Genomic DNA, 14,247 nt, shown 5'->3' on the forward strand with positions numbered 1-14,247 from the left:
AAAAGTGTCTCTAGTCCAGAGATCCTGCTACTGAGAGGATGAAGCAGTGTTTGTGGGCATCACTGGTGAGTCTAAGTCACAGGCAGGGGATAAGGAAAAGAAGATTTAAAAAAGGGGGAGATGGGAGGAGAGAGAATAAGATGATGTGAATGAAGGGAGGAAAGCAACAAGAATTCTAAGAAAGGAGGAGCTACATCTGGTAAAAAAAAAAAAAAAAAGATAGTTTTTTGCCAATAATGGCATCAGGTGGCACTCAGTGATACCAGCAGAGGTTCATCGACTTTACCTGGTCTGTCAAAATGGTGGCTGATATGTGGATGGCCCTCAAAAGTTTACAAAATACTTTCCTGTAGACTGTTTCACAGGAGGCTGGAGCTAGATTGGGGCTCAAAGGCTACCTACTCCCACCCAATCCATATTTTAAATATGAGGAGACTCAGGGGAGTGAAGTGTCTTGGGTAAGGTCATTCAGTTAGTAAGTAGCAGAGGAGAGATTTGAACCAAATTGCTTGAATTCTAAATCCAGGGTTTTTCCCTACTGCCCCATGATGACTTATTTCATTTTGATCCTCAGACATCCAGATCTGGCAGGAGCCTCAGAGGCCTGCTTGCCCAATCTCATTATTTTATAGGCAAGAAAACCAAGGGCCAGTGGAGGTTACATGACCTGTATACACACAGGTGGTAGGGGAAGAATTTGCCTTCCTCTGACTAAAGAGACCCAGGTCTTCTGACTGAAGAGACCACTTTTTATCCTGGCAGCATAGGTACAAAAAACTACTGTCCTCTCTATTTTAGAGAGGAACTGAGGTTGAATGATTTACCCATAAGCTAATACAGGGTGTCCCCAAAGTCTCAGTGCGGTTGTAAGCTTATGAAAGCACTTCCACCTGCACTAAGGCTTTGGGAACACCCTGTTTGGGGCAGTCGAGACTTGAACTCAGATCTTTGGACACCTAATCTAGAGTACCTTTCCCCCTCTGCCACAATGTTTCTCAGTATTTTAATAATACTAATTATAATAATAATAGACAACGTAGGAACTAGAAAATTCATTTTGTATGGGCTTGTGATGGAGAAGGTGTTTAACCTCTTTCTAATCTAATCTTACCTCAAGACAATGCCCTCAACTAGAGGTCTTCAATCTACTTCAGGTAGCTTTTTCTTTTTTCTTTTTTTGGTGAGGCAATTGGGGTTAAAAGACTTGTCCAGGGTCACACAGCTAGTAAGTGTTAAGTGTCTGAGGCCAGATTTTAACTTGGGTCTTCCTAACTCTAGGGCTAGTGCTCTATCCACTGTACCACCTTAAGATAGCTTTTTCTATGAAGGAAAGGAAAGGAATGAGCTCCAAAAGGAAGGGACTAAAGAAAAGAAAGGAAATGTAAGCAAGAGCATAGAGAAGAGGTAGAGAAGTTGGGGGCCCTAATAGCTCACATTTAGAGCTCTCTTTCAGTTTTGCAAAGTGATTTTCATCTCCAATATCATTTGAGGCTAACAACATGTGTGTGAGGTATTTCTTACTATTATGCCCATTTCAAAGATGAGAAGCCTAAGGCTCAGAATGGTGAAATGCCTCGCCTGGGGTCACACAGTTTGTATGTACCCAAGGCAGGCTTTCCTGACTCCAAGCATAGGGCTCTATCTGCTCCTTCCTGCTGTAAGCTGGAAGAGGAGCAGCAGCTGAATCATGTCCTACAAGGGTCAGGAATCTGATTTTAGAGAGCCTACTAAGTGTCATCAGCAGACTTGGAGTAGGAAGGGGGTGCGATATGAAAAAAAGAATGTAGTGTAATGAGACATATGTCAGGAGAAAATTTACTTCCTGCATTGAGCAACTCTTTATTAAGCACCTACTATGTGCAGACCACTGTGCCAAGAAGAGGAAAATACTTCAGCAGAGGGAGGAAGAGGAAGCATGCTTTTGGCACTGGTGAGTCTCCCAGAACAGAAAAAGAAGGCCAACAAAGGAAAGAAGACAACTCACTGTGCAGTCTCTGAGAGAAAGTGGTAGGTCAACTAGAACCAACAAACGAGTAAAGTTAACAAATGTCCACCTAGGGGGAGAGCATGGGTATCTTCATCATGAAGCTAGGAGGAAAAACATTAAAATATTTTTTCTGTGATTCAAATGTCAAAGATGAAAGTATATTAAAAGCTTAGTAAGGGTGGGGATAAGATTAATATAAGATGTATTTTGGAAGAACTATATCTGTAGGGGGAGAAAATGAAAGAACTTCAGGCTTGACTTTGTAGCAATGCCATGAGGTCAGCCAAGGATAAAGACTGTTTACATATTATTTAGAAATAGAATGGTTGCTAGAGACATAGCTAAAACGTTGTCAGAGGGATATAAATGTGAGGCCGGACTGGCAGAGCAGAGCACAAATAAAATAACAATCAGGGGCTCTAGTGGAAGACCAGCATGTCCTGGGATAAACTAGGCATGAGGCAGGATGGAGACGAACCAGACTTAGCAGGTCCTTATGTTCCCGGAAATCCCGCCACCATCCAACCCTCCCCAGCCCCCAATTCAATGTAGTGCTTGGATGGTTTTTTAAAAAATTCAATAGTATAATACAGCACTGACTGAAACATGAAGTCTGGTGATTAGGAGAACAGGCTGGTCCCTGGGGAAAGGATCCAAATGGAGGAGGTTAGGGACTGGACCTGTAATTTCATTAGTACTAGGAGGGCTTAGATGAAAAGATTACCTCTACTGATCTACTTTCTCTGCAACTAAAGTCTTAGAACATTAGCTAGGGCACTGAGAGAGAGGCTAAGTGACTTGTCCAGAGTCACTAATAGAACTTGAGCTCAGGTATTCCTGTCTCTGAGACCAACCCTCTATCCATTATGCCACACAGCTTCTCTAAATGGAAGATTGCTCAACGATCAATAAATAGCAAGAGCTTTCTTGATATACCTAGGTAAGCATAGGGGAATACTGAATGTCTGTCATCTTGCATGTAAATGGTGTCCCAAAAGTCTTAGGGCAGTTTTATGTTCTTAAAGTAGATACATAACCTATTAAAATAAGCTAAAAACAGCATCAACAATCTATATAAAGAAATGATAAATGATGTCTTTATAAAAAGGTGAGGATGAGTTACTGGTACAGATCATCAATGTTGAAAACTGAAACATCATTTCACTTCCCATGTGAAAATATCTGACAATTCTTCCTGTTGGCAACCTGTCATCTGAGAGAATTGTTTGGTATGGTAAGAGGGTGAGTGACTTAATGAGAGTTACAAAGCTAATATACGTCAGAGGACTTGAACCTGGCCTTTATGGCTCTTAGGCTAGTTTTATATCCAGTTTCCCATGATGCCTCTCAGAGAATAAATGTGATTTTTTTTTTTTAAAGAGAGGACTAAATATGGTATCTAGGGCATTAACCAGAAAGGAAAATCCCACTCCGAGCAAGTGAAAAGAAAAAAAAGAGCAAAAGAGAAGATGAATGTAATAATTATTGAAATACATTATTAAAATTAATAGAATCAGATTAACAAGACAGAAGTGGAAAAATAAATTAGGGCAAAAGTAGCTTTCAGTGTTGTTGTTTTTAAATTTCTTTCTTAATTACCAAGTGAGAAAACTGTTTTTCAATAAAATAACATGAAGGTAAATGGGAAAATAAATAAGAAAGGGTTTTTAGAAAATGGTGCTTATATAGCTCCTCATAAGGTAACACTGTTAAGCTGTGAAGGTCTGTCCCTCACCAGCCCAAGTCATTATTTCTAGCCCCATTTGTCATCTATGTCTAAGGACACTTAGAGTGAGCAGATAAATGAGCTTCCTCCATCCTCCGAATTGGGAGAATCCAATGAGTGCAGCTGATCTCCGGAGAACCATGGAGCATCTGTGCCCACCACAGGGACTCCCTTTTGTCTGTTTTTCATTTTGATTATTTGCTTGTTGCTAAGTACTGAAGGAATTCCATTCACCAGCTGGATAAGCAGCTTGGCAGCTTTTTCTCTCCGTCTTTCTTTCCCTCCCTTAATTTTCTCCTTCCCTTAATTCTCTCTCTCTCTCTCTCTCTCACAGACACACACACACACACACACACACACACACACACACACGAGAATTACTTTGAAAGTAGAGCACAAAGTACTAGATGAAAAATGCAGTCCACCTGAATATAAAACATGCTAAATGGGGGCAGCTAGGTGGCGCAGTGGATAAAGCACTGGTACTGGATTCAGGAGGACCTGAGTTCAAATCTGGCCTCAGACACTTGACTCTAACTAGCTGTGTGACCCTGGGCAAGTCACTTAACCCTCATTGCCCCGCCCAAAAAAAAACAAAGCATGCCAGCAACCTTAAAGCATCCCAAAGATTTTTCTGTGGACATCTTAAATATGTCATAATGTATATCAAGATATAAGCTTAGGTATAGCTAAATATCCTTAGAGAGAAAGATGAGGATAACTCTCAATTATATTCATGAGCAATTTCCCACCCATCCCTAGCATGACAAATATTTTATTCCTGAATTTTTCCCGGCCACATCGCATACAAGGAGGTCACGTATCCTTATGATCCCTCTCATCCCTTGAAACTGGCTTAGTCAATGAGAATCGATAAGAATATTAAGTTAATCAAAACATAATTAGCAAGGTAAATTGAGAAATAAAATCAGATTTTAAATTTTATTTAAATTAATTAAAATTTTTGAGTACAGCTCTACGGTTTCTTTAGTATGGGGAATTCCTTAAGTGCAAGGAAACTCTTTCCTCTGAGCCAGATGTGTAGCTTAGCTATAACTTAAAGTTTTAAAGAGCCATATGGGGCCCCAAGAGATTAAGTAACCTGTCCATTGTAACATGCCCAATATGTTTCAGAGGCAGACCTCAAACCCAAGTCTTCCAAAGTTTAAGGACAGCTCTTTATCCACCATGTCATACCATCTCTCCCTGTTAGAAATGTCAAGGTAAATATAAACGGATTTCTGGATCTTTTATATCACTGGTCTTTTTTATTCATGTGGTTATATAATTGAGAGTCAACTACCTAATATGACTGGGGTGGGGGGAGAGAAAAGGATTAAATATTAGTCCCTTTCAAAGTAACTGAAACTATCATGAACATGACTGAATCTAGAGGCTTTGTACCCACCTAACAGTCTTTATTGAACCTCACAGGGAGATTTCTAAGAGGGAGGAAGTTTAACTGGGCCCAGAATGAATAATGCTGGCTAAAGCCCAGGGACCTTCCCAAGAAGGTTTGAGAAGCAGACCAAGATTAACAAACCTCTTAAGAGAAGTTCTGGCCCACTGCCATCCAGTACACAGGGTTGCTGTTAGGCATTTGAATCCAGGTAGGTTCAGACTTAGGTCAACAGCTAATTAGGAGACCTCTGAACAATGCCTAGGAGACTCAGGAAGTGGTACATAGAAATTCAGTTGACATTCATTCCAGAATGTTGGCCTATTAGACTTGAAAACTGGTTAATTAATCAATCTAGATTTATTTATGAAACACCTACCAATGCCAGGTATTTCCCAAGGTACTGGTGATACAAAATCAAAAATGAAATGGTCCCTTGTAACAAATGGGTGATGTTTTAGATGGTGATTTAAAAAAAAAGTTTTTAGACCAGTGATAGCCTAAAAGTTATTATTTTTGTTATTATTTTAAGATACTAAAATAAGAGTAGATATTTAGAGTTGGAAGGAACCAAAGAGACTATCTAGAGTCCAAACCCTCATCTTATAGAGGAGGAAAATGAGACCTCTCCAGGGAGATGAAATGTGACTTGTACAAGTTCACACAGATAGTAAGTAGTAGAAGTAAGGTTTGAACCCAGGTTCTGGGACTCCAAAACCAGTGTGCATTCAATTAGCACTTGGACTAGCATAACATGCAAACAGAAAGAAAAAAACAACACCTCACATATGGCTTTTAAAAGGTAAGCTCAAGATAGAGGTGATGGGTGGGCCTCTCTCTCCTTAGAAAGAATGAGCTATGGATAGAATGAAATCTCAGATCCATCAGAACAGAGCCAACATTCTAATGTTCAATAAGGTGGAAAAGTCCAATTTTTATCCAAAGTACACTTTCTCTACCCCGTCTAGATTCACATTGCTAAATTCAAACCATCCAAGATCCTAGAGTGTAACTATGTCTTCTTTTTAGGGGTTTTGTTATGTAAAATTACACATTTAATTTCCTTTAACTTTTTGCTACTTGAGAATTTCACCTAACTTTACTGTCTAATACAGATTGGAATATTTCTGAGCCCCAACATTGTTAGAGTAAGAAGTAATTTCTTTTTCAGCAGATGGCTTTCATCAGCAGGAGGCCCAAGTGCCAATTGTCATTAAAAAACAACAACAAAAAACAACAACAACAACAAAAAAAACCAACACACCACCCTGCTTTGTCAAACACATCCCACGGTCTATATGTGGTGAAGAAATTCTCACCACATGAACTCTCCAACAGCTACAGCTGAGCCAAAAAGCAAATAGAATTTTTTTTCCTCCTTTCTTAAAAAAAATAAACAAACTTTCACAGAATCATAAAATGTTATGGAAATTTTGAAGAGACCTTAGAGAGCATTTAATTCAAATACTTATGAAATTAAGGCCTAGGAAAGTTAAGAGATTTGCTCAAGATCACACAGTATGTGTCAGAGGAACAAATTAGAATCCAGGCCTCTTACTGAACTCTCCTGCCTTTCTTTTGACTTTTGATTTTTCTCTTCTTAGTTAATATAGTATAATAGTTTGAGTTTTAGTATTGTGCTTATAGTCAACATTTTCACTGAATAAAACTGATATTCCAAGTTCCATCATTTTCTCTAAGCTAGAACAAGTCACCTCCAAGCCCACATGGCTGTCAGATTTCCTCCAATGTGGAACTGGGAAGGGGACAGAAGGGACACAAGCAGTGATATCACCAGGGAGCTTTATTTAAAAGGTCATGGCATCATGAGCAAATCCCCAAGGGTCTTGGAAGAAGTTTCTTCCTGAGATTTCTGGATGTATCTTCCTTCCATGCTTTAGGGTAACTTGGGCAGCTTGGATCAGAGGAGAGGAAAAGGATCCTTCATAGCTGGGTCTGATTGGTTTCCCATATTTAAAGTTACCTGGGGATGTCAGTCAGCTAGGAAATAGACATGTGTAGCTTCAAATGGAAATATTCCAGATACATGGGGGCTTCCAGAGAAGGGTTAGAACATGAAGGAGAGGGTATCAAGTAAGAAGAGAGGATGTAGCTAAGGTTAGACAACTTGTCATATAGAGAGACCAGGCCAGAAAAGCCATAGGGTATTTTTCTGGCTATAGCACCATTGCAGCACACTGCATTACCACAGGTTAAGTGATCATGGTCCAAGAGTCTATCAATGACTCAGGACACACAGCTATAGAAATCTATCCCAGAGACTGACCAAACTTTGACATCCAAAGACCTAGTTCAGAAAATCTTCTGGCTTCTTCAAGACCATAAGGGTGAGGCAGGTAGGTGGCGCAGTGGATAAAGCACCAGTCCTGGATTCAGGAGTACCTGAGTTCAAATCCAGCCTCAGACACTTGACACTTAACTAGCTGTGTGACCCTGGGTGAGTCACTTAACCCTCATTGCCCTACAAAAAAAAAAAGAAGAAGAAGAAGAAGACCATAAGGGTTATTGCAGGAAGAGGTACCAAGGACCACACTGAAAGCCCCTATGGAGAATGTGCAGGCTTTGGTCTCTGCCCTGATTGTCTGTGAAACCAACAGTCTATATTAAATGTATCAAGATATGAGTCAAAACTAATTTCAAAACCTAAGGTGTTCTTGATTGAGGCTAAGTCAAAGGACTGTGTTCCTGTGGTGCAATGGATAGAATGCCAGGCCTGAAATCAGGGAGACACGAATTCAAATCTGGCCTCAGACACTTACTAGCTGTGTGACACTGGGCAAGTCACTTAACCCTATTTGCCTCAGTTTCTTTATCTGTAAAATGAGCTGGAGAAGGAAATGGCAAACTGTTCCAGTATCTTGGCCAAGAAAACCCCAAACGGGGTCATGAAGAGTCAAACTCTACTAAACAACAATGTAAATCAATTGCTAACTCACCTAATTTTTTCCATCTTATGCTTATTCTCAGGATTCCTTTCTACTTCATATTAATTCTCTTCAATCTAGTTTCAAAAAAGCTTTGTCTTCTTGCCACATATTTTTCTTCTTTCACAAATAGTTTGTGATGTTTAAGACTCCAAAAAGCTGTAAGTTTTCTCCCAACTTCCTCTTTAGGAATTTCCATTGTTGGCAACATTCACTTCTTAGGCTGGTATTATTAAATCAACTTAGCTCTTCAATAGGATTTGGCTTCTTCAAGAATAAAGCAAGGACAAAGCTTGGGTGTCTGCCTGCCACCTCCCCTCTTTTATCCTTCTACCAATGTGTGTGTTTGTTTTTTTCATCTAGTTTTTCATTTCAAAAACTGTCTTTCTCCAGGTGAGCACGGATGATAAGCCTCTTAGGAAGCCTCCTGCCAGGCTAGAAAAACTGAAGACCAGAAGGGAAACAAATGGCTTCACAATCAAAAATATAGAAGAGAAGATGAAGGCTGCAGATGAAAGGAGGAAGGTAACTTCACTCTCGTATGGACCAGAGGTTCACGGAGTGAGACTCTGCTTACTAAAATCAGTCCTTCCCAAACCTTTCTTGTGGAACTTTGTCCTTTGGAGATATATCTCCCAGTTCAGTTGAATATGATAAGAATGTTTGTGTTTTAATGGATTTCACCTTTCTTTTCTTAATCTTTTTTAACCTAGGAAAAGCATAAAACAATTTTAAGTTGATGATATTAGTTTTACCTGAGAGGTGGTAGACATAGAATTGGCCTTGGAGTCAGGAACATCTGGGTTCAAAAACCATTCTGCCAAACCACTCAATGTTCCAGGCTATAGACTATAAATTGACATTATTAGCAGCTGATCTGCATTGGTACAAAGAGTTTCCTCATCAGGACTTCCCTACCACAATACAATTATGGTTTAGACTAAGGGGAAATATTATGTCATCTACACAGCTTAAGGAAGATGCCACTTCCCTCTCCTCCTCCAAAAATTAAAAAAAAAATAGATTTTTTTTTTTTTACATAGAAGGACCAAGAGGGAAATCAGTGCTGTGAGGGTTTAATTAGTAGAATAGAGTTAGAGAAGCAGCACAAACTCTTATACAGATTTCATAGGTGGAAGGACTATTTAGTTAGTTTCATAGGTGGAAGGACTATTTATTCACCATCTGAATTTCATTGATATAGGCTGTACCTTTTAACTATTAAAATCAAACCAGACATTTGGAACTCCAGTTATGGCTCTAGGTGGACAGCCTCCTGAGGCTTCTGCATATGGACACATTGCCCAGTTTTTTGAGACATTGAGCTGATTATCCCAGGATAGAGGTTCTCAAAGTGAAGTCTAGGGACCTCTAGAGGCCCCTGAGACCATTTCAGGAGGTTTTCAAGGTCAACACTATTTTCATAATGATACAAAGATGTTTTAATTTCTAATATGGTAGATATTAATAGATGTAATCCACATAAACAAAAGCTCTTTGGGGTCCTCAATAATTTTCAAGAGCATAAAGAGTGACTTTTGAGACCAAAAAGTTTGAGAAGTGCCATAGGAGATGGATTTGTCTCATTGGCCATGTCCCCTCTCATTCATAGCCCTTGCCCCTAGAAACATGCTGGTTATTTGAAGAATGGAGAGCTGGCATAAATAAAGAGCAGATAAAAACAAATAAATAAAAGTTCAGCTATGAGGAATATGGTCTATTTGCCTTGGACCTAAGTCTTCAACTCCTTGATGATCTATGATAACTTAAGCAGCAACTCATCAAATCAGAAATGAACAAGAAAGAAGGCTCTTGAGCTATTAAAGAAGAAATAATAGACAGAGGAGGACGAGGAGGAGGATGAGGATGAGGAGGAGATGAATGGATTAGGAAGAATGTCCTGACCAGAATTGATCCTAGAAAAATAAAGATAATTATGATAGTGACGACAATGACGATAATGATAAAAAAGAATTACAAGAATAAACTTATCATCTTTTATAAACTGACAGATGAGGAATTCACCTAGTACAAATATAGTCCTCAAAATATCCTTGAGATAAAGTGGAGCATTATCAAAGACCAAACTGATGCTCAGAATTTCCTGGACATCGCAACAATCTATTTAAAAAGTAAGAATGTTTTAATAGGTCCTGCCATGCAAAAAACTCATAATCTCCAAGCTACATGGAAGGAAAAATTCTCAAATTATAGAGACCTAGCAGTGAACATCAAAATGCTGTGTGGGAGAGGGCAGCTAGGTTGTGCAGTGGATAAAGCATCGGCCCTGCATTCAGGAGAACCTGAGTTCAAATCCAGTCTCAGACACTTGACACTTACTAGCTGTGTGACCTTGGACAAGTTGCTTAACCCTCATTGCCCCACCAAGAAAAAAAAATGCTGTGTGGGAACAGGATTAAGTACCTATCATCCCTGGCATCCTGAGTGCAACAGGAGTTATCCCAAGGATTCCTTCAGGGAGCTTACAGAAGATGAATTTATATCCCAATGCTATTGTTCCATTACAAATGCAGTTATTTTATTCAACTTTGCAAAAATAGTCAACACAACAGTAAATATAAAATAATAACAGAAGGATAGTGACTTGTTCTAGGACTGTTTCTATCTGAACTTGATCCCTCTCCTCAGAGATGGAGCATGGAATAATAGAGCTGGAGTAATAGACTTGATGTCTGGAGGACCTGGGTTCAAATCCTGCCTCTAACCCTATGTTACCTTGAGCAAGGTAGTTAATCCCTATAAGCTTCAATTTCCCTATTTCTAAAATGAGAGGGATAGACGATGGCCTCTAAGGTTCCTTCCAGCTCTAAATCTCCGAGTGTCTAAAAAGATGAGAGTAAGTAATGATAACATTGCATTTATAAAGCAGTTACAATTTAATGAAATTATTTCCTCTATAATGAGTGAGGTTGTGCAGTCTCATCTTGAGATTTTTTGTATTAATGTATAGACTGCCTTTGTACTGGAATAATTCAAGGGAAATCCAGCTTGGAGAGAGAATGGTGATGAACTAGCCGACCTTTGATGCCTCTTCCAGGACCATGGTCTTAGGATTGTTCTCTTCATTAAGAAGTGCTATCACGGGGCAGCTAGATGGTGCAGTGGTTAAAACGCTGGCCCTGGATTCAGGAGTACCTGAGTTCAAATCCGGCCTCAGACACTTAACACTTACTAGCTGTGTGACCCTGGGCCAGTCACTTAACCCCCATTGCCCCGCAAAAAAAAAAAAAAAAGGGAAGTGCTATCACTCCCTTCTCAGAACCTTAGAATTTTATTGGTGGAAGGGCCATTAGAGATGATCTAACCCACTCCACTCATTTTACAGATGAGGAAACTAAGGCCAGAAAAGTGAAGTGACTTACTCATCCATTGAATCATAGAATGGGAGAGTCCTAACCCACCACATTCAAGGAGTACCTCTTCTTTCTCTCAGTATTAGAGAAAAACAGTATTTAAAAGGTTTAATCAGGACAAGCAACTAAAAAAATTTGCTCTTAGGTATCTTGCAAAATCTTAGAATTGAGAGAGTCCTCAGAGGTCATTTGGTCTAACCTTGACCTGACCAAGAACTCACTCTATTGCTTCCCAAGCATGGAGTCATCTACCTTTCCCTTGATGACTTTTTGTGAAGAGGAACTCACTACTTCCCAAAGCATCCCATTCCTTTGTTTTACAATTTGTTAAAAAGGTTTCCTGACCTGTAGCTGAAATCTTTCTTCTTGTAGCTTCTACCTGCTGCTACTTTGCTGTCAGGGGTCAAGCAGAAGAAGTAACATTCACCGTCTACATTGTAGCCTTTAAGATATGAGGGGCAGGGGGCAGCTAGGTGGTGCAGTGGATAGAGCACCAACCCTGGAGTCAGGAGGACCTGAGTTCAAATCTGGCCTCAGACACTTAACACTCACTAGCTGTGTGACCCTGAGCAAGTCACTTAACTCCAATTGCCTCACTAAAAAAAAAAAAAAAAAAGATATGAGGGGCAGCTGTCATTTGCCCCATATGTCATCTTTTTGCAGGCTAATCTCCAGAACTTTCAAATCATTTTATGTATTTAATGGCCTCTAGACTCTACACAGCCTGATCATGCTCTTTCTAGACATCTTCCATTTTGTCATCTCAAAAACTCAAATGAATGTGATCTCATATGGATGTTCCTCTAATGGACCTCCATTGCTGTACACTGTGACCCATTCATGGCTGTCTATTTTTTGATGCTCTGGTCTACAGTCTTCCAATAAGATTGATATAAGGAGTACACTGAACATGCTAGGGGCATTCCTCATTTTGTCTTGGTATTGTGAAGATGCTAATGGAGCCCATAGGCTGTCCAGTGGTTATTCCCTTGCCTTTGCCATATGACCAACACATCTTTTTTTTGCTTTTTCATTTCTTTAGTTTGTCAACATTCTTCCTAAAATATAATGCCAAGAACCAAGCATAATATTTTGTATTGGTTTTCTTTATGACACTCCAGAGTATAATGTTAATTGGGGGCAAGAGTAGGTATGATAGTGTGTGCTGAAACTTGAGAAGGAACTATTCACTCATTAGCCCTACCTTCAACACTGTTATGCAGGTTAAAGGTGAAGAAATGAAAAAAAGGCTGAGAAGTGAGAGGCCTTTGCCACCAATCATCCCTTCAAACGCAACAGAGTTGAGCGAGGATGACACTCTATTTACCAAAGGATTTAATGCTACAGACTCTGCTATGTTTCACCCCTTTAGCATGGAAAAAGCAAGGCAAGTGAAAAGGAAAAAAAGTGTTGGGAAAGGCAATATGGCCTCAAGTGAAATAAATCAAAGTTATGAAGTCTTTGGTGTTGTGGAATCCGATGTGCACTACAATACTCCTGATGATGTATTCTGAGGCACCAGTGATGTACTTCGGGGATCCAAGTCTGATTTAATCCACACTCCCCTATTTTTGATATTTAATGAACCTATTATATAAACAAAACAACAACCAAACAACAAAGACGACCATGATAGTACATTAACTTTCCCCTGACTTTGGATTTTTTCTTTACACTTTGGGGCATAGATCATTGCCAAGAATACAGGGAGAAGAGGTTGGTAGAGTAAATTAAATATCTTTGTGATTTCAGGGTAAAGAACTATACCACTTAAAGGAGCACTTTGATTTCATGAGTATCTTCCAAGTTAAGTTAATGACCTTAGAGTAAAGCCTGGTTCACTCTTTTCAATGTAAACCACACATGTGACATTTCACTAATTCTTAAAAAATGAAGTCCTTGCTCTACCCCTTTCCTTTCCTCCTACAGACCTTAATGCAGTAACTGGTCCAGTCTCAATGAAATGCATTGCTTAGCTCTATTGTTAGTACTTAGGGCTTCAGAGATTGTTGATGTCAAGATTACTGGTTTCACTTTCATGTCATCCAAAGGAAGAGAAGAAAAAAGAGGAGGGAGGCCGTCCCAGAAGAAAGCCTTTTTCCCCTACTGCCTGTGGTCAGTAAAGGCTCAGCTAAGCACTTCCTTGCTCAGTACATTCTACAACCTGGGCCTTTCCTTTCAATGTTGAGGAGTTCTCAAGTGGGTGAGATAATCAGTCTGAAAGGGCTTTGCAGCTATTGAAAGACGTTACATTGTAGTAGGAAGAGTCCTGGAGTGCTTGGAGAGATGTGGTTTTGAATTCTACCTCATACTTTCTAGCTGTGGGACCTTGAACAAGTGGATTAACCTCTCCAAGCCTCAGTTTCTTCATCTGTAAAATGGGGATAGTAATAACTACAATATAAATCTCTCCAGTTGTTGTGAGGATTAAGTGAGATCATTCTTTGTTGAATAATAATTTATAAAGCACCTTAAATGAGCCAGTCACTGTGCTAGGTACAAGATTAAAAGATAAAAGCAATATAGTCCCTGTCCTCAAGTGGTATCTTTTTTTTTTTAAGGGGGAACAGCTTGGACACAGATAAATAAACTGAAAATATATAAAAATAATGTTTAAAGGGAGAACTCAGAGAGTTCAGGATATGCCTTGTTGTAAAAGGTGGCACCTGAATTAATCCTTGAAGGAAACTAATGATTTTATGAGTTGGAATTGTGAAAGATTTATGGTGCAGAATGAGACATATTTCTGTATATAGTCACTGAGGGAATTTGTTTTGTTTGACTATGCCTATTTGTTATAAAACATTTGTTTTTCT

General features: G+C 39.4%; 1 protein-coding gene across 1 annotated transcript in view; it reads left to right on the forward strand.

The window, feature by feature from the left end:
• The window catches only part of STMND1 (stathmin domain containing 1), a 33,681-nt gene extending 20,736 nt beyond the window's left edge, over window positions 1–12,945 (forward strand). The window contains exons 4-5 of the mRNA XM_043979313.1: window positions 8,451–8,582; window positions 12,655–12,945. Coding sequence (XP_043835248.1) covers window positions 8,451–8,582; window positions 12,655–12,945 — 423 coding nt within the window. The remainder of the gene's footprint in view (window positions 1–8,450; window positions 8,583–12,654) is intronic.
• Window positions 12,946–14,247: the final 1,302 nt, after the last annotated feature.

The sequence above is a fragment of the Dromiciops gliroides genome, chromosome 1 (assembly GCF_019393635.1).
Source record: "Dromiciops gliroides isolate mDroGli1 chromosome 1, mDroGli1.pri, whole genome shotgun sequence".
Classification (NCBI taxonomy): Eukaryota; Metazoa; Chordata; class Mammalia; order Microbiotheria; family Microbiotheriidae; genus Dromiciops; species Dromiciops gliroides.